We start from the raw sequence: 19746 nt of genomic DNA, 5'->3' as shown, positions 1-19746 counted from the left end.
GGCAAACGTGGCCCTGATCATCAACGGCCTCTGTTATTTTGTAGGACTATGTGGTTTAGAAGTTGGTTCGAGTTGGGAGGTTTATTTTCTTCAGCAAAAACAAGAATCATTTAAGACTTAGGTTAGTAAATCTCCTTCTTTAGGCCAGTGAACTGGCATCGCTGATAGAGGAGAACACTGTCAAGACAGAATAATTTAATTGCTCTATAGCCTAATTTGATTATATTTAATTAGAGATAAAAAAGCAAGTATGTTAGAGTCTTACAGGTCTGTTCATTAAATTGCTGTTGACTTTTTTCATTGACATTCCATAAATGGCAAAGTTAAGGTTAACAGTATAAATAGGGGTGCTGAGGATTATGAAAGGGGAACCCATGCAATTAAAAAAAATGGCTTACATAACCTGATATCATAATAGACAGAATATTTATTTAACTTGCAGTAAATTGACACACCTCTAGACAGAGACAATTATGACTGACTGTAAAACATCTGACAGAACCAATTATGACTGACTGTTGTTTGCTACCTTTGCACAGAAATAAATGAAACACAGATATTTGGAACAGAGACTGCTGCCTGTGTGTCTAAGCTTGCTGTAATTAAAATACAATAACCAGTAGGCGACGTAAAAAATTCAGTAGCTAATTTAGTATGTTCTTTAACTCTTTAAATAAAAGTGTGAGAGAGACACGATGCTGTACATAAATGATACTCAGTGGCTTTTTTTTTGCATTCCCAGATAAACCAATATTTTGGCACTGTGCTCATAGGCACCTACATTGTTTCTCATGTACCCAGTACAGGTACATGCACACAAATACAAAGGAATGTGAATATATTTTTACTTCTCCCTCTGAAGAGCAGGCTATCAACAGAATAATCAGGGGGAGAGAGTTTAATAATATGACACAGTTCGGTTGTCCAATCAGTAGGAGAAAAAACAGACGACTTTCACCGAGCCACATCTTAGGGAATCCAAGAACAAAAGTTCTTGATCCTGACTATCAGGTTATTCGGTGTCATTTTAATAGGAACGAACAGAAACTGCAATAAATGGAAAACACATGGGCAGGTATAGATAATCTCCAAATATTGCTATCCTTGCTTCCAGCATCAGTACAACAGTATGGGGTAAATGGATTTCAGGTACCTTTTACTTTTTTTTTTTTCCAAATAATATAAAAATATACTTAGATAGCTAAACAAGGACTTGGAAGGGGTGCTGATTTTGACAGGGACATCCAGAAGTTCAGCCTGTGTTTTGTGAAGGGAACAAGGGAGCAGTTATGTTGAGGGGGAGAGGGCTAGCTGCATGCTTGGTGATATGATTCTAAAATCTTTACCAGAGTCAGTGATTTATTAACTTCAGAGAATACAGTACCTGAATTTTAATTATATACAGTCAGAAATAAGTCTTCCTTTTTCTTTTTAAATTTTTATTAAAATAATAGTATTTTTCACTTGTATATTTGTTTTGGTAGTATCTCTTGTATGCTCTGCATGTGTATAAATATATCTCTTTATGTATAGCCATATATGCATTCTGCAGCAGTGGTCGTCTTAAAAGATTGCTTGCCACTGAACTTGGATATTATTAAAACAATGATGGGGTGATAATAGGTATAGAACTATTTTGGAACATGACTGACTACTGAAAGGCAATTTCAGTCAGTTTGTATAGCTTAGTTTTCAGAAGGCCTTAGGTGCATTATTGATTAAATTCTCGTTTAGGAAGAAAGTAGGAGCTTTTATATGCATCTCTAAGTTGGGTGGTATGGTAACTCGAAGGTATTGACTGGCTGTGTGATATACGACGGTCACAGTTGTCTTTTACTCAGAGGAGCACAGAGTGATGCTGGTTGTCATTCTTACTCTGCTGTGTGGCAGCGTAAATAGTCCCTTTCTAACCAACCTGGTGGGAAAAGTCAATATCCCATCAGCAAAGGAGGTAAACACATCAGGAGCTGTGTCCTCTCTCATCTTACCCTGCTCTGTATTACTGCAGTTCTTTAAATCTCTTCTCCCCAGTCATCAGATGCACTTGTGTCATTCAAATGCATGGTGTGGCTGTGCTGCAGACACAGCCGCTGCCTGCCTCTCCTCCCGGAGCTCCCAGCTCCCATTCTCTTATAATTGAAACTTAAAATTGGCCTCATTACTTCAACGAGGCCCCTCATATTTCTCCTTTTTTTTTAGTCCACCCTTTCCTGCTTGCCTCTACGAGGGTAATTGCATCTGAGAAATGTTTGAAGCATACTGCCAGAAAGGTTATTGCATAAAATTAAAGTTTAGATTTAAGGGGGGGGGGGGGACACGACTAGGTGCTCTGTTAGTGGGACGGCTGGAGCCTGAATTGGCACTGTACGCAGATCTCTGTTTTTGTTCCCTGCTTCCAGCCGTGGTTTATTGTTTGCCTCGTTGTTCTCATGATTAATGTGCCTTCCTGCTCTGTTCACATGTGCCAGCTGTTTCTGCGCATTGATACGTTTCACCTTGGTCCCTTCTGAGCTCCAGGAATCTTTAAACTATTTTAGCCTAGTTTTGAGCTATGAGGATGGTATTTGCCACAGTTCCTTGGTATAAAGAGGATGGTTTTGCTAACATGTGAGCAGTGGCGAGTGAACCTACTTACTATATCATTTATTTTCTCATTCAAGCACTGGAATGGGCTGCCCAGAGAAGTGGTTGAGTCCCCATCCCTGGAGGTACTTAAAAGATGTGTAGATATGGCACTTAGGGACATGGTGTAGTCGTGGACTTGGTGATCTTAAAGGTCTTTTCCAACCTAAATGATTCTATGATTCTGTGATCTTGAAAACGCGTAAATTAGTTAGCGCTGAATTTGTGGCTAAGTGGGTTTGGTGTTTTTAAGGATCTGGTTATTACAATTTTCAAGGTTTGTTTAATTAAACCTACATTTAAATAATTTCAGGATCATTTAATGTGTTTATGCCGTAGTGACTTCAGTCTGTTAATGAACAGATTCTTACAATTGAAGTTTTTATTGTATTGGTGGTGTAGTTTAAGGAAATTTTACTTCTGCTAATAGATCTAATGTCATTACTGTCTGGGTAATGCTGAGAATGTGGTATCTTCAACTAGGCATCTTCCTCTGTTCGCCTACTGCCCGAAGCTGGCAATATAAATACCCCCAACTGAATATGACAGCACAAATACATACCTTCTTCACAAGGATGCATGAAAGGTGCTTACCGAAGTGCTTTTAATCAACGTATTCAGTTACTCAAACCGGCATCGTTAATTTAAATTTTAATTTAATTTTTAAAGATTTGATAGCATCATGCAGAGCAATTGAGTTCAGTGGAACTTCGTGAATAACACGGGAAACCTAAGCAGGCGGCAATTGCTCAGTAAAACGTTACTGTTTGTATCATATCCAGTAGTTAATCTGCTGAGCTCATCTAAAAACATCTGAGGCTCTGCAAAAATATTCGTGAATCCTCAGGGAGGAGGAATTCACAAAGCCAAAAATTGTAATAGCTATTTCTGTTCCCATGCCTCCCTTCCCTGCCGTCTCCACGTGTAGCAGTCCTTGACTTGGCTGCTGAGGCGAAGGTGCGTCCGATGGGACGTCTTCATCTCAGTCACATTGCAGAAGTGATTCATCGGAGAAGTGAGTCATTTCTTCCCTCGCACGGGTGGACTCAAAAAACCAGCGTGTCCCTCGCCTCCAAACCCTTCTCTTAAACAAACTCAGCTGTTCTAGAGACGGCTGGGTTTTCATCTTACCTTGTGCCCTGTAGTAAAAGCTGTTGGAGAGGGGATGGAGGCTCCTTTGTTACGTGTTCAAAGCGCAAGGAGGGCAGTACCAGCATTGCAAAGGTGACAGGAAGAGATGCGACAACAGCTTTTAGGCAAAGCTGACGAGCAACAGAAGGATCCTGTTGGTTGCTCACGAGACACACGCTTACACTGCGCCTAAATGGCTTGAAAGCTCGACCTTTCAGTACCTGTGCCATGCTCTCATGGTTCTGCTTGACCTGGAGTCCCTGCAGCCCAACGGGGGGGAAACTGTCTGGGAGAGCACCTGGTTTTTCAATACCTCCTTCTTGTGTGCTCCGTAATGCAGACTGTCCAGCGCTGCCTCTTCCAAGGTGTAGCTGCAGACGCAGGCTTTCGGGTAGGAGCTGGTGCTTCTAGAACATGGAGTTGGTTGGAAAGGAGGAGCACAACTGCACCAGATCTGCATCAAGTTGGCGTTGATGTGTATCAGTAGAATATTTTGCTCTTTTAGTCTTTGTCCACAGCCTTTGTAAAGCAAAAGTCTGACAACCACCCAAATAAAATCCCTGGATTTTTTTTTGGATGGCATAAAATTTAACAACAACAACAACAAAATTCGAACAGTTTGGGCTTCGCTGCTGAAATATGTACAAACTCATGCGCATGCATGTGAGTTTGCGCACACACAAACATACAAGTGACTAAATGTCTTGCACTCCAGACATTTCTTCACAGGTATTATTGATCAAGCATTTGGGAACGCCTCTCTTCATTCATGTGTCAGGTGAACCTGATGCCTCCTGGTTGAGATACCAGGCATCTTCTCTCCATTTTAGGGTAGGGTAGCATGGAATTTCCCCTGTTGGTGCTACTGCCCTTTTCCTTCCAACGCCTCCGTAGTGGTGAGCGTCAGGATTCGCATCCTGCCCACGAGGTGCATGTGAGAAGGCACGAGACGGGTGATGGCTGTGTCCCAGGTTGTGCCAGTATTAGCAGCAGCAGGGACGAGAGAAGTGAAGCCTGGTTTCCTTCACTTCTGAAGCCAGGCGTGGGCAGGATCTCTCCCTGCCTCAGCCCCCCGGGGACTCTGAGTAGTTCTCACTAAGTTAAGGCACCTGCTCATTTTAAATGAGATACTTTCAGAGCCAGCCCTGCTATCGCTTATTTTCTCTGCTGTGACTTAGTGAACCCCCATTTCACTCCAGTTAGCCCACACGACCGGTGCTTCTTGCCAGCTCCTGGCAGGAGCCGCTGCCCCCGCGCCGGTGGGGCTGAGGGAGCCTCAGCCTCGCCACCGCGGGCAGGTTCAATGCGGCCTCTAGCCGGCTGGTACAGCGCTGCGGCCGGGCAGGCAGGGGGAGGGCAGCAGAAGCTGGGAGAGCTTCCCGTAAATGACATCTTTGCTAGCTACGACATTCACCTCGTTTTAAAATACCATGATTCACAGCAGTAGTGAAGGCAAAAGTACTGTCTGTGTGCGTCTTTTAATATTTCTCTGTTGTTTTTTTTTTTTTCTTTGTTCTTTTAGAGTATTTGAAGAAGAAGCCACTCAGGAAGGAAGTCTCTGAGGCCTACAAAAGACTGAAGAGCACCGTAGACAAATGTCTGTCCATGAGTGGCTACTCAGAAGTGAACCTTGGCAAACTCTTTACCGTGAGCATAGGAAGATCTGCGGGAGAGTCCAATAATGACAGACAGTGATTGATTAAACATGGAGGGAGACGAGAGGCTAGTTCCTTGTTTAAGAGTAACGGTCTCTTAAGCAATACGCTATTTCAGTATGCACAATGATGTTTCCATAATCTTGTCTCTTCGGAGGAGGAAAAACGGAAGATGAAAACGGGATGTATGATTCACGTGGACGTGAAATGTTCGAGGTGTTTTTATCTTCCGTTCTTTTCTTCATTGCAAAGCCAGGGCTATTAAAATACGGAGTAGTTGATTTTTGCAATATATTTTGTTGTGTATTTAGACCTATGAGGGAAAAGGGGGTGGGGGAATTGCTGCTTTAATTGGATAATTCCCAGTGAGAGTTGCTGGAATGTAAGTGATCCTAGACTTTGCTCCAGGGTATTTAGTAGAGGTGCTCTCAGGAAGAGAGGTTAGTAGAGGTCTCAGTAGGAGCACTAATGTTTTGCCTTTTCACAGTTTATCTTCTTCCTGATCATAAACATACCAATTAAAAACAATACCAAACCTAAATGCCTTTAAATGTCCTAATACCTTCTGAACGGAGGTAGGGACACTTTACTTTCAAATTTATTCGAGGTAAAGAACGACTGAAAGCTGGAGGTGCTAAAAATAGGGACCAGGTTTTTATTAAGAGTCTTTCCGTGCATCTTTAAGCATCATATTTTGCCACGTTGGAAATGTCTATGTGGATGTAAAGACGTGCACATGTACAAAACCTGTTTCGTACATACCCAGGATATAAACGTATTGCATTTCTTTCTGTGCAAAGTGTTTGAAAGTAAGTAATCGATAAGGAAAAATATGTTTGGGATGGCATTGTAACCAATAACGGGGGAAGGGAAAGCCGAGAATCATTGTTGCTGTTCTGTAATAATTACTGTATTGGAGGTTTTAAAGGTTTTATAAACAAATTGTATTTTTCATTTACTGTTAATAAAATGGCAAGCAGATATGACAAGAAAAGAGTGTACATTTGGGTACATGCTTTTGTACACAAAATATTGTTGTACTCATGTTTGCTGTTAAGTTTGCAATGTGATATATTAATGTAAGGTTATAAAAAATGTTCTTTTAAATCTTTAACAGTATAAACTGTAAAGTTTTCCTAACACTTGAAGGAAAAAAAAAATAAAGTTTTCTAGCAAAAGAGAAGTTGATTCGATCATCTAACTGTTGAAAATACTCCACGCGAGGTCGTATTGCTCCAGACTTTTCCCGGCTTTACGGACGCGGTCGTGTGTCCGTTCTTAGGATGGCCGGCCATTAACAAAGGGAGCTTGAAGAAAAAGTAAGAGCATCAGCACGAAGGTGTTGGGCGCCGAAGGGATACGTCCATCTGTCGGCGTTCATTTGTCCCTAAAGCAGCACGGGAAGATGCTGTCTGTCAGTCTGGGTGACGTCTGTTCGAGTAGGCCTAAATACACGGTCATCTTCTGAGCAAAGGGCTTTTTGGGGGGCTAAATCCTTTCATTTTTACTCACATCGAGTCACAGTGCACGGGAGATGGAACCTGGTGTCGATGCCTGGTGTTGTGCTGGCGGGGTCCCACCCCGGCGAGCTACCGCTTGGTGTGGGGGCCATCTCGGAGAGAAGGTGTTGCTGCCCAGGTGCCACGTGGATGTCGCGGCTCTTGGAAAGAGCCTGGTGTCCTCTAATTTCATGCAGGTTTGGTTTTTTTTTTAGCTTTTTCGTGTCCAACCCAATTAGGATTATGAAGATATTACTGATATTAACGGGGTAGAATGCCTTAGGAAAGTGAAAAGTGTGACCTTCTCCTCCAAACGTGAGGTATAGACATAAAATGGATAGTTACGGCATAACCTGACCCCGTGGCACTTGTATGTATCTGTATAATTACAGCTGAAGAGCCTGTTAATTTGCAAGTTTAGGGATGTTTAGATTAAACGAGAGTGTTGTGGAACGACTGCGCAGGGCGCAGCAGCGGGCCCTGCGCGGGGCTGGGGGGCAGCGCCGCTCCCCCAAATCCCGCGGCCCCCCGCAACCCCGGCCGGGGTCGGGGGGGGGGGGGGGGAGGAGGTCGGAAATGAGGGCTTTTACCCCGAATCCAGGCGGGTTTTGATTCCTCCCAGCAGAGTTGGTCAGATCAGAGCTGAAGTCTTGGCAAGGAGTGAACTGAATTCCCCCCCCCTCCCCCCGTCCCTAATCAGCTCTGGGCAGCCTGCCTCTTCTTGGCCCCGGAGAAAGGCTGGGAAACGCAAAGTCATCTTTATAGCATTTAATATTAAATGGAGCCGGTAAATGCAGCGCTGTAAATAATTTGGGGAAGATGGAAGTCCGGGAGGTTTGCGTTTTGAGACCGATCTGGCTCCAGCCGCCTTCCCTTCCCTCCTCTCGTCCCTCGTCCCCTGCCCCCCCGCCCCAGCGCTGTCAAAATGAAGGTTTGTGTTTATTTGTATGCCTTTGCAGCTGGGGACGAGGCGGCGGCCGGGGTTCGCTGGTGAGAGCCGTGGGGTGCGGGAGCCCGGCCCCTCCGCCCCGGCCCCGGCCCCGGCCCCGGCCCCCGCCGCTCGCCGCCGCCGGCGCTTCCCGGGCGCCGAACCGGAGCCCGGCTTCCCCTTCGCGCCCTTCCCCGGCCGCCGCCGAGCACCTTAAACGGGCCTTAATTGAAGAGTTCTCCCGCACCCTCCTTATAGCAGTTTAATAGATTAACTCATCTGTGCCAGCTTCAAATTTCAGATTAAAATTCCTTCATCCCGAAGGCAGCATTATCAGGTTGTTGGAGGCTGTTTTCAAACCTTGGTTTTGAATAGCAGCGGCTCTGCATTAATTTAACCACTAAGCTAATAAGTAGGTTTCGTTTTGTTATGCTAAGCTTTATTGCTTTTCTTTTGATCAGAATGGTGTTGTTGAGCAAAGCAGCAGACAAGGCATTCTTTGATGAGGGAATTAGCGCTCTATTCTCCCTCTATTATTCATAGCACAGTGGAATATGTAAGTACCTGAGGGTGTCAAAGGAGAGCAGGCTCTATTGCAAAGTGTTCGCCTTGTTTCTCTCAATAGCTGACTATGAGATGATAAACCGCTTAATACACTGCACTAATTGGATGAGAGCAAAAAGAGATGGGAATTAAGGCACGGCGAAAGGAGAAAGTGCTACCAGCCTTCATTCACTCTTTCAGCACTTTAGCAGCACCAAAGGAGGCACAAGCTTTCTATAAGCAGACTAGGGGTTTTGTGCGGAGATAAAATGAACCTGTTAGCGGATTCAAGTAATACACTAATTATTGCACAGTATAAATACCACTACTGGTTTTATAACACGGAGGTAAACTTCTTTTGAGAAGGTTATAGGATTGCTTGGCAGCAGTATAGATCCTAATAAGGGACCAGAGTAATAACCCCCTGGATTAACAAAATTGCTGCTTGCAGAAGTATGATTCGGGCTTTTACGAAGATTTCAGCGGAATGAATAAAAATGACTGAATGACATTTCTTAATGCGTAATGGCTTGATAATGATTCCCTTTTCTTTAAGGCAAAAATGTATATTTCAGCCTGCACTGTTAATAACGTCCAGGGAACAAGCCTTATTTTTCCCATAAAATTTTTTCGCGCCTATGGAGGGTTTTAGCACTCAAAAATACGGCTGGGGGCGGGCGGGGGGTGGGGGGGTGAAGCGCCGTGGGTGGACGGGGGGAGCCGCGGGAAGGGTCGCGGCCGGCTCCCACGCGCGGCGGCCGCTCCGGCGGCGCTGCCCGGCCGAAGGCTCCGGAGCCGGGGCCGCCCCAGGCAGCGGCCCGGCGGGGCGGGACGGGACGGGACGGGACGGGACCGGACGGGACGGGGCGGACCGGCCCCCTCGGTGGGCTCGGCTGGCCGCGGGGGGCCGGGGCCTTCCCCGGTACCCGGCTGCCGTTGTGCAGCGACGGCGCGATTAGACAAAAATCATCCCAGAAAATCCACACCACCCCCCCCGCCCCAACCCCACGATCGCGCTCGGGCGGCCCGGCCCGCACCCACGCCCGCTGCCCTCGGGGGGCCGGGGCCGAGCGGGGGGCCCGGGGCCCGTCGAGGCCGGGGAAGGGGCACCGGGTTTGCCGCTGCGGGGGCTTTCACGCGTTTCTGCTCCGTGGAAGAGGCAGACGAGAGCGCTGCGTCCAAAAACAAGAAAAAAAAAAAAAAACACAAAACAAAACCGGGGGGAAATAAAGGAAAGGGGGAAACCCCGGCAGCTCACCCCCGGGAGAAGGGGGGGCAGAGGCAAGAAACAGGCGCGGAGGAACGTTCCTGCCCCCGGGCGGGACGGAGGGGTGCGGGGGGTTCAGCCAAGCGCTCCCCCAAATGCTCCCGTTTGTCCCCCGCCCCCGGCTGCCGGCAGCGGCGGAGCCCGGGGCTGCCCCGGCCCGGCCCGGGGCTGCGTGGGGCGGCTCCCCGCGGTGCGGGGTGGCCGCTGCCGAGGGGCGACCCCGGCACCCTCCTCGGCAGCGCCCGGGGGGGCCACGACCCAGTGCCCACGGCGGAGCGCGGGCGGGTGCCGCCGTGGGTGCCCCCCCGGCCCCCGCGATCTGCAAATCCCCTTGCAAACGGGGCCGCCGGCACCTCGTCCTCCACCCCCCCCCCGCGCTCTGGCAATCGCCTCCGGCCAAGCCACCCGCGCCCCCCCGAACCCCGGGGGGGGGTTCCCCGGCGGCGGGGGGTGGCGGAGCGCAGCCCCCGGCCGCCCCCGGCCCCGGCGCCCGCAGCGCGGCGCAGGCGGCCCCGCAGCCCCCGCAAGGACCGGGCTTTTTGCCTTTTTTTTTTTCTTTTGTTCCTTTTTTTTCTTTTTTGTTAAACATATATTTTTGTTTATTTTCTGAACGTGGCACTTCTCCACCGGATAGCAAGGAAAAGTGTTAACAATAACGACATTACACGAAAAAGTACTGTACCATCGCCTCTTGAGGGTTTCAGAAACCTCTACAGTTAATAAGTTAAATAAAGGGTTTGTACATAAATATTTGTCTAGGAACCCTATTATATCTATAACACAGTAAGAATCTACAGAATGACAAACTTTTACAACACTACACTGAGTGCAATTGTTTTATAACATTTCAAATATACAAAGCTCTGTTCTTTTTTATAACAATGGTATGTACAGAATCAATAATCACAGTTTAGTGACTTAAACAGTCCATATTCTAGCAGTGTATTTCCCTTTGGTTTGATATAAAAACCTTGGTTGGTGTAGTGATAAAGAATATAACAAGAAAAAGATATACCCTTTCCCTTAAGTGCACTGGTTATCTTACAGCATCGCATGTACTTTCAGCCTGCACTGGCAGCATCCTTGGGTAGCGTACGCAGCTCGCTGCAGCAACACGTAAAATAGTTCTCCAGTGCTCCTAACAGACCAACTTCACATCCGAGGATGTTATTTTAAGAAGATGTGGGTAGCTTTCCCCCCTCCCTTTGCTTTTCTTTCCTTTTTTTTTTTTCCCTTTCTTAATTACATTTCTATTTGTTTCTTCCTTTTTTTTTTCTTGCCAGATAAACAGAAGGAAAAATATTTAGTGTACGTAACGCTAATATATAATAACTTTTATTAGGGCTTTTTTTTTTTTTCTCTTTTTTTCCCCTTAATGCTCAGCGAGGAAACGAACAGGTCGTACATTTCAGAAATGTACCAGCCAAGGAGTTCCTTATTCCGGAGCTTGCAAGTGTCGGTTCTCTCGTCTGAGGGCTGGCGCGGAAGGCGCTCGCTGTCTCCAAGCGCCTAACCCGACAGCCTGCCCCAGACTCAGCTGCTGGTCCGCTTTTTTTAAAAAATTATTATTATTATTATTATTATTATTATTATTTTTCCCCCCGTTTGGTCTTGATTGGTGCTGTCTGAGGTGACCTTTACTTATTCGTCTGTTCTCTCCTCTCTCCTCTCCCTCTCCTTTTCCTCTCCCCCCTAGAAAAACCAGCCCGAACCCCGCGGACGGCGGCCGTCCCTTAGCACACCTCTTTCCCCGTGCTGTTCCCGGGGAGGATGTTGAGCTGGGTGAGCTGGGCGGCGTGCTCCTTGGCCTTCAGCCGCAGGGCGGCGATGCTGGAGGCCCGCCGGTCGGCGGCGGCGCTGGCCGGGTCCCCCAGCCCCGCCGAGCCCACCGCGCCCTCGGCGGCCGGCGCCGGCTGCCGCAGCAGGGCCGCGGCGCTGGAGGCGCTGCCCAGGGGGGCCATGGTGGAAAAGAGCCTGCAAGGGAAGCAGAGACGCCCGTCACCGCCGCGCCGGGCCCGCACCGGCTCCGCTCGCCTCCTTCCCGCCAGGCGGGGACGCGGCGGGGGCGGGGGGAAAGACACGACGGGGAAAAAACCCGACGCTGGAGGGCAAAAGATTTGAGGGGCAAAAAAATATAAAAAAAAAACGGAGGGAAAAAAAGTCGCCGAGGCTGGATCTCCCCGGCTGCCGGGGCACAGCCGGCGGGGAGAGGCTCCGGGGGGCTTTCTCGTCAGCCGGCGCTAAAAAATACGGGGAAACCCCCGGTCCTACGGAGGCTGCGCTCGCCCCGTCCAGCAACGGGGCCTCTTCCCCCGCCGCCCGCCCCGGCGGGCCGGGCCCTGCGCCCCGCTGCGCGCCCCGACGGGGCGGCCCCGGCCCCGGGAGCGGCCTCCGCCCGGGGCTCCCCCGCTTCGGCCGCGGGCGCTCAGCGTGGCAGCGCGCAGGGACGGGGCGCGGCGCCCGCGGAGGCTCGCCCCGACAGCAGCCTCCCGAAGCTGCTCCGACCCACTCGTGCCCGCGGCTAAAAATCTGCCCGTGCCGGACCTCACGGGAGCGGCGCGGCGGGCGGTGCTGACGGCGCCCGGGAGGCCGCGGCTGCAGCTCGTCCCGCACGGCCGAAGCGCAGCAGAACCCCGAGCGAAGCAGAGGCCGCCTGTGCACGCAGGGCGATCCACGCCTGTTTAGTTTCTGCGTGGGGGCACCGGTTTCCGCCCGCCCGCCCGCCCCGCGGGGACCCTGCTCCGTCCTTGCCCCCCGCGCGGGCTGCGCAGCCCCGCGGGGACGCCCGGGCTCCCCGCAAACGCCGCCGCCCACGGCCGCGGTGCCCGGGGACCGGCCGCCCCCACGGGGGACCCGCCTGACCCGCGGCGGGGGGGGCGGGGGGCTGGCGGGAGAGCCGCCCTCGCCCAATGGGAGGCCGGGGCGGAAGCACGTGACCCGCGCGGCGCCCAATCGGCGCCGGCCGCCGGCGCTCCAAGTTCGAACGCCGGGGCGGCCCGCGCGAGACGGGTCCCGCGTGGGGCCGGGCCGAGGCGCGAGCGGCGGCCCCGGGCGGCGCGGGCTGGGTCCCCACGGGCGACCGCGGCCGGGGCGGCCCCGGCCGGTGCCCGGCGGCCGTCGCCCCCCTCCCCCGGGTCCCCCGAGGCGCCGTTTCACGCGTGGGCGGGCGGTACCTGCCGAAGGCGGGGCTGATGAAGGCGGGGTGGCGGAACACGGCGGCGCCCAGGAAGGTGCCGAGGCCGAGCGGGGTCCCGCCGGGGGGCAGCGCCGCGGAGCCGGGGGGCGGCGGCGGCAGGCTGGGGAAGGCGGCGGCCGCGGCGGCGGCGGCGGCGGCGGTCCAGGCGGAGTCTAGAGCTGGGTGATGAGGAGGGAAAGGACTAGCATCAAGGTATGGACTGAGGGGGTGAGTTGCTGACAGGGGACCAGGGAAAGGCAAACCTGGGGGGTGTGTCTGAGCCCCAGCCTTTTCCCTCTTCCGCCACTTAGCCCTACGGTTCTGGAACCATACCTGAAAGCCAAAAGAAAAACCGGTTTTAATGTGCCTGCCCGCGCCCGCGGCGGGGCGAGCCCCGCGGGAACCACGCACCGGCCCGACGGCGCCCGCTCCTCCGCCGCGCCCCGCGGGCTGCCGGTGGGCTCCCCCCCGAGGGGGCGGCCCGGGGGGGCCACGCGTGTCAGCGCCGCGCTGCAGCCCCGGGCGGTGCCGGCCGACCCACCCCGGGGGCCCGCACCCCGCTTTCGGGGGGGGCGGGGGGGGGCCGACACTTTACCCGCCCCCCCCCGCCCCGTTTGCCGGCGGCCCGGGGCTGCGGGCAGCTGCCGGCGCAGGGACGCTCGGCCGCAGCCTCTCGCTGCGCTGGAACAGCGGGAAAATGATTTCCCCGTGGGACTGTGCGGGTTTCGAGCCCGCTCGCAGACCCACACGGGCAGCTGCGCGGCTTTTTTCGCCGAAGGCAATTATTTACAAATGATGTCGTTTGGGGATCATGGACTTTTTTTTTTTTTTTCCCCTTCTCCCCCTTCAGATTTAGAGCGAGGAAAAAAATCGTGATTTCACTAACGTCTGAAACGAAGAAATAATTTGCGAGGCAACCAAAGCGGCAAATGTACGTTTCCAGGCTGCCCTTTTACGATCTATTTTACGCAAGTTGGTTAGGACGCCGCGGCACCGCCGTCCCTCGCCTCTTCTCCCCCTCCCACAAAGCAAAAATCGTGCGCTTTAAAACGGGAGAGAGGTAGAGGAAAAAAAAGCTAAAATAGCGCATTTCAAAGGAAAAGAAAATGTTCGCTTAATAGCCAAGAGCGAGGCATCACACGCGCCTAAGGAGAGAGACACGCGTTTGTCAATTTTTTCGGGCTGGTGTGGGCTGAGTTTTCCCCGTTAGGCTCGGCTTTGTAAGGTCAGCGTGAGATGCCTGCTCTCCGGGCCCCGCGGTAGGGCTGCCGAGCGAGAGCCCGTCCCCACGTCTGGGCACCCACGCGGGAGGCGGCACGGCGGCCGCGGGGAAGCCGGCAGCCCGGCACGGGGGGGAGCCGCGCTCCCAGCTAAAACTCAATTAGCAAGCTGTCCTCGCTGCAATTCCCCCTTATTGAATTAATAAGTCTGAGCACACCCAAAGGTAAACGGAGGGACTCTCATAATTCATATTCCCTTAATTACATCTTCTCCCGTGAATAGCGGGGAGAGAAAGGGGGTGTCGTTCTTTTTTAAAAGTTATTTAACTTTCCCACGACTTGTTCCCCTGAGCTGAAAATACTGATTTGCTGTCACATCTCTGTTTGACAATGGAGAAATGTGTCAACAGAAAGGAGGGGACAAATCTCATCATTAGCCCCTCTAATGCAAGAAGCTGTTGTGTATTAAATGAGCCATATGGAATTTATTATGCTTTATCAGCGCCCGATTTTAACTGTAAAGTGATTTGCTCAGCTTCAAACCCAGAGACATCTGTTTTCTGTTGGCAATCAGGGCATCCCAATGTTTATCGTCTCTTTGGTTATGAGACCCGGGTTGGGAAATGCACTCTGGTATGGGGCGGCAAACACCTTTAATAGCATTGCACTCACTCACTATTAGATCAATGCAGGCTTATTGCTATCAAAAATGGGAAATCAAATAGCATTAGCCAGCTCCTTGTGCAGGCGGGGAGGAAATCAAACAACATTTCGCCTTCAAATGGCCCTGTTTGTTCTAGCACTAAGTGGGCTTTTATGAAGCCCGATTGGAGATTTGATGGCAGCCAAATACCCGGCTCGCGGCTGAGCGGGTCTCGCTGACAACCCAAGCCCCGTGGGGCCCCCGCCGTTTAATCCCGCGGGGTTTCGCCAGCCGATGCCTCGGCCCTGCCGGGGCCGGGGGGCCGCCGGGGACTCCCCCCCCCCCCCGCCCCGGGCGCCGCCGAGGGACGCCCCGGCCCCGCCGCCGCCGCCACTCACCTGCACTCGGGCTTCGGTCAGATCGAGCCTCATGGCCAGCTCCTCCCTGGGGGAGACACAGACCCCGCCGTCAGCCCGGGGCGCCCCGAGCCGCCCCCCAGGCCCGAAATCCCGCTGCCCGGGGCGGGGTGGAGCAGGGCCGGGCGGACACCGCCTGCCGCCGCCCTCAGCCCGGCTCCGGGACGCCGAGCCGGCCGCCCGTCGGGACTCCCGACTTTTGGCACCCCCCGCTCCCCCAATTCCGCCGGTCCCCGCCGCGACCGCGGCGCAGGGGGGACGGCAGCCCAGCCGCCACACGCCGCCGTTTGCATCGCCACAATTAAGGCAAATCGGAATCTACGAAAGGCGTTAGAAACCCGCTCGTCAGCTCCGCTCCCCACAGAGGAGCGCTCCCGGCTCAGCCGCGGCCCCTCCGCCGCCGGGCCGCCCCCGCAGCCCCGCGCCGCTCGGGGACGGGAAGCCCCGGGGGAAAAGCCAACGCCGTAGAAACACCAACCAAATAAAAGCGCGATGTGTTCGTACACAGCCCCGGGCCGCCGCTGCCGGGGCCGGGGGGCGCCCCGAGGTGAGGCCCCGCGGGCGATGCCCGGCACCCAGGGCGGGGGAACAAAACGGCCTCGCGGACCCCCCCTCGCCAGCCCCCCCGGTAAAACAAAGGAGAGACCGGGAGGGTCTCCTTGATCGAAAAGAGCGGGATTTGGGGGCTCAACGCTCCGCTGGGCTAAAGGCCGGGGGGTGGGTGCTGTCGGGCAGGGGCAGGCGGCTCTGCCTCGCTCCCTGCCTGCCCTTCCCGCGGAGGAGCCGCCGGCCAGAGCCGCCGCCGCGGGGCTCTCGTTTTCGAGGGGAAAATGCCCGCGAAAGTGCGGGCAGAGCCGGGCCGGGCCCCGCCGGGCCCCTCGGGGGCAGCTCCGGGCAGCGAGGGGCCCCGACGTGCCGGGCCGGTATTTTTAGGCAGCGGCGCTTTGATCTCTGACCCTGCCGGGGCTTCCCCGGGCCGGGCCGGGGTCCAGCCCCACGGGTAGCGCGTAACCGATCCCAGCGGCGGCCGCGGCGAGGGCGAAGGAGGGCAGCGGGTAAAAATAGCCCCCGGCGGCGGCCTCCCGGCGGGCCTGCCCGGCGCTGCCGGCCCCGGATCCCCCCGGGAGCCCGGACCGGCTCCCCATCCCCTCCCAGCCCGGGGGTGCCCGCGGCAGGATTCACCCCGGGGGGGCGGTTTGGAGGCGGGGGTGCAGCGCACCGCCGCCCCGGCCCGGCCCCCCGGGGCTCGCCCGCTCCGCGCTCGGCCGGGGCCCCGGCGCCGGTACCTGGTGAAGACGTCGGGGTAGTGGGTTTTCTGGAAGGCCCTCTCCAGCTCCTCCAGCTGGTAGCTGGTGAAGGTGGTGCGGTAGCGGCGCTGCTTCCTCTTGAGCAGCCCCTCCTCGGAGTCGCTGCCGGCCGAGAGGCAGACGCTCTCCTCGCCGTCCTTGCCCTCGCCGTCCTCGGGGTGCAGCAGCAGCTCCTCCTTGGGGGACAGATCCCCGCCCTCCGCCCCGGGGGCCGCGGCGGCGCCCCGGCGGGCCTCCTTCAGCAGCCCCCCGCCGTCCTCGCCCAGCAGCTCCTCCTCCTCGTCGTCCTCCAGCTCCTCTTCCTCCTCATCCTCCTCCTCCAGCATCTCTTCGTCGTCGTCCTCCTCCTCCTCCTCGGCGGCCGGCGCGGCGGGGCCCGGCCGCTCCTCGACGTGCGCGGCGGGGCTGCCCAGCTCGTCCCGGGCGGGCGGCGGAGCCACGAAGGGCGCGTTTTCGCGGTAGCTCTTGCTGCGGCTGATGCTGACCTGGGGGGCCTGGCTGATCTTCAGCGTGTCCCACGGGGCGGCGGCGGGCACCGGGCCGGCGCCCCCCTCCGGCCGCCCCTCCGGACGGTCCCCCCGCGGACCCGCCGTCCCCGGCGGCAGCAGCCGGCCCCCGCCCGGCCCGTAGAGCCGGCGCAGTTTGGGGGGCAGGTGCAGCTCGGCCGGCTCGAATGGGGGGCTGCCCTTGGGGGACCCTGCGCCGGGAAGGAGCGGGGGGGCAGGGAGGCGGCCGCAGCAGTCGGCCAGGGCGGGCAGGCGTGGGGGCAGAGGGGTGCGGAGGGAAGAGAAAAAGGGGGTGGGGGGAGAGAAAGAGAGACACGGTCAGTGGGATCAGCGCGAAGAGCCCGGCGGGGCAAGACCCCAGCCCCGCAGCCGCCCTTCGGGCCCCGTTTTCCACCCCGCACCAAGACAAGAGCCCCCCGCTCCGTACCCTCAGACCGGCCCCCGCCCGCCTCGCTGCTCCCGCTGCCGGAGGAAATCCCGCCCGGCCGCAGGGCCCGGCCCGGCGCCCGCTCAGCGGCGGGACAGGCGCCGGGGGGCTCGGGCAGCCCCGGGCCTGCGCCGGCGCCTCCCGGGCAGCGGCCACCGCCGGGCCCGTCCCGCACGGCGGGGCTGCGCGGGGACACGGCGGGCAGCCCCGGTCCCGCTGCCCCTGCCCGGCGGCCCGGGGCTCCTCCGCTTTTTTTGTTGTTGCTTTTTTTGTTTCCCCTCTCCCATCGTCTCCCCTCGCCCCCCAAGTTTCCTTTTGGCTTTGGAGGAAAGGAACCCGCCGGGCTGGGAAGGCCAGAGAAGCGGGCGGGACGCCGCCCGTGGGAGCTGCCCGGCCGGGCTCCCCGCCGCCCCGGGGGGGCTGCTCCCAACTTCGGGCCGGCGGCGGCAGCTGCCGGCGCCCCGTTATTGCCGCCCTGCCCCGCCGCCGGGCGCGGCCCCCGCCTCGCTCGCCCAGATCCGTTACGGGTTTCGGGCGAACGGGCGAGCCCTTCCCCGCACGGATTTGTTCCAGCTTAAAAAAAATAACACGTATATCGAAAGCCGGAGCAACCTAACGCGGCGGCACTCGACCTCCACGGGATTAACCGGGCTGAATTTCGGGCAGGGCTCTGGCCGCGCTCCCCGGCAGCGCGGCAGCCGCCGGCGGGCAGGGTAACGGGGCATCGGCGGCCGCGGCTCCGAGGCGGCGCGGGGCCGGGGAGCGGGGGGACGCAGCCGGCCCTGCCCTGCCCGAGCCCGGGGAAACGGAGCGGGGCGGGCGGCGGCGGGGCTTACCTTGCGCGGCCTTGTCGGTGTCGGGGCGGGCGGCGATGGCGGGCAGGCTGGGCGCGGCGCCCAGCAGCCGCACCTTGCAGGGGCTCCGCCGGCCCAGGATGCTGTCGATGCAGTAGGAGGACAGCAAAGTTGGCGATTTACTTTTGCACTCGGGGCGCTCGGCGCAGCTCTCCTCCGGGTAGGGGCCGCTCATGGCGGCGGCGGGGCCGTGGGGCCGGGGCGGCGGCGCGGACGCCCCCGCGGCGCTGCCCTGTGCGGCGGGACGCCCGTCACGGGGGGAGTGAGCGGCGGCCGCGGCGCTCTTGAGTCCCCTCGGCTCCACGTGCGGGCAGCCGCCCCCTGATTGGCTCTCGCCGGAGGCCGGGCGGCCGCCGACAGACGGCGCCCGGCAAACCCCGGCTCGGACCGCCCCGGATCGGCGCCCGCCCCGAGCCCCGGCGCTGCGCCCCCCTCTCGCCCCGCCCCGCCCCGCCGCGCCCCTCCCGCCGGGCCCCGCCCCCGCGCCCCGCGGCCGCTCGGGGGGGAGCCGCCGGGGCGGCCGGGATGGGCGGCGGCGGAGCACCCGCCCCACGCCGCGCCCCGGCCCGAACCCGGGGCGATGCCCGAGCGGGACGGGGCGGGCCCCGACGGCGGATCCGCGCCGGGTTTTCCCCCCGGCACCCCCCCGCCCGGCGCTGCGCCGCGCGGCGCAGGGGCGCGCAGTGGCCGCGCTCGCTGCCGGCGTTTGAAACTCCCGGGCCCGCGGCCGGGGTTGTGCCGCCACAGGCGCCTGGGCGACGCCTTCGGGGCCAGGGCGCGGCGGGCTGCGGACGCCGGCGGAGCCGGGGGCGAGCGTCCCTCGGGCAGGGCAGGGCAGGGCAGGGCGGCGCGGTGCGGTGCGGTGCGGTGCGGTGCCGGCCGGCCTCCCCCTCCCTGCCCCGTCCCCCGCCGCCTGCCCCCGCACGCACATCTCCCCTCCGCAGGCGCCTTCAACGCCGCTCCGGGGCCGGAAAATCTCTGAGGGTTTCTTATTCCCCGTCCTGTCCTTTCCCTGGCGGCGGTCACGTCCCGGGCAAGTTCAGGCTCCCTGCTCGGGCAGCTCGGGCTCAGTTTTGGTCAGCCGCCTGCGCGGCCCCCGCTCACGCACACCTGCGCTCTGGTCCCGGACTCCCGCAAGCTCGGGCCCGTCGGAGGAACCGCTCCCGGCCCCCTCGACGAGCCCGTCCGCTCGCCCGGGTGATTCCCGGCCCCGAGCGTCGGAGGGGAGGCGGCCCCATCTCCCCTCTTCGTGCCGCAATTCCGTGCGCACCCCGCGTCTCCTCATGACTCAACCAGCGGGAATTAAGAGAAAAGAGCAGCAAGTGCCTGTGTGTCCGGGCGGGCGCGGGCACGACGCTGCCCTGGCGGCGCCACGCTCTGTGGGTGCGTGTCCCTGCGTGCCGTGCGGGGCCAAGCGTGACTCCCCGGGCCGTGCCCTCCCTGCGAGCGGGCCCCCGCAGGGCTCCTGCCCGTCCTTCCTCCCGCCTCGTTTCCCCCTGCGCCGGCGATGCCCGCGGCCAGGCGGGGAGCAGGGACCGCCCCGACGTGCGCGG

The 19746-nt window shown here is 57.5% G+C and overlaps 2 protein-coding genes across 3 annotated transcripts in view; one reads left to right on the top strand and one right to left on the bottom strand.

Annotated features, from left to right (window-relative positions):
* POLA1 (DNA polymerase alpha 1, catalytic subunit) overlaps positions 1-6570 on the top strand; it is a 207297-nt gene extending 200727 nt beyond the window's left edge. Inside the window, exon 37 of the mRNA XM_087756792.1 lies at positions 5276-6570. Coding sequence (XP_087612918.1) covers positions 5276-5448 — 173 coding nt within the window. The 3' untranslated portion in view covers positions 5449-6570. The remainder of the gene's footprint in view (positions 1-5275) is intronic.
* A 3655-nt stretch (positions 6571-10225) lies between these two features.
* ARX (aristaless related homeobox) lies at positions 10226-18484 on the bottom strand. 2 transcript variants are annotated; one of them, XM_087759004.1, is made up of 6 exons: positions 18176-18484; positions 16386-17103; positions 15082-15127; positions 13084-13153; positions 12819-12999; positions 10226-11619 (listed from the first exon to the last, which is right to left on the bottom strand). In XM_087759004.1, exons 1-6 carry the CDS (start codon positions 18366-18368, stop codon positions 11379-11381), a joined length of 1449 nt encoding a protein of 482 aa, XP_087615130.1. In that variant the 5' UTR covers positions 18369-18484; the 3' UTR covers positions 10226-11378. The 2 variants fall into 2 exon arrangements, with proteins under 2 accessions (XP_087615130.1, XP_087615129.1); XM_087759003.1 differs by having other exon boundaries at positions 12819-13153.
* Positions 18485-19746: the final 1262 nt, after the last annotated feature.

Source organism: Nipponia nippon, unplaced genomic scaffold (genome assembly GCF_047370975.1).
Source record: "Nipponia nippon isolate SJK-2023a ecotype South Korea unplaced genomic scaffold, ASM4737097v1 scaffold_2, whole genome shotgun sequence".
NCBI classification, from domain to species: Eukaryota; Metazoa; Chordata; class Aves; order Pelecaniformes; family Threskiornithidae; genus Nipponia; species Nipponia nippon.
Note: the sequence above shows the minus strand (reverse complement) of the source record. Positions and strands in the feature narration are given on the sequence as shown.

Bases quoted from the DNA above. Each gene is read 5' to 3' on its own strand.
- ARX (XM_087759003.1), bottom strand. From the start codon at position 18,368: ATGAGCGGCCCCTACCCGGAGGAGAGCTGCGCCGAGCGCCCCGAGTGC. The intron at 17,104-18,175 runs GTAAGCCCCGCC...TTCCCGGCGCAG, and splicing joins CACCGACAAGGCCGCGCAAG to GGTCCCCCAAGGGCAGCCCC. The intron at 15,128-16,385 runs GTACCGGCGCCG...TGTCTCCCCCAG, and splicing joins TACCCCGACGTCTTCACCAG to GGAGGAGCTGGCCATGAGGC.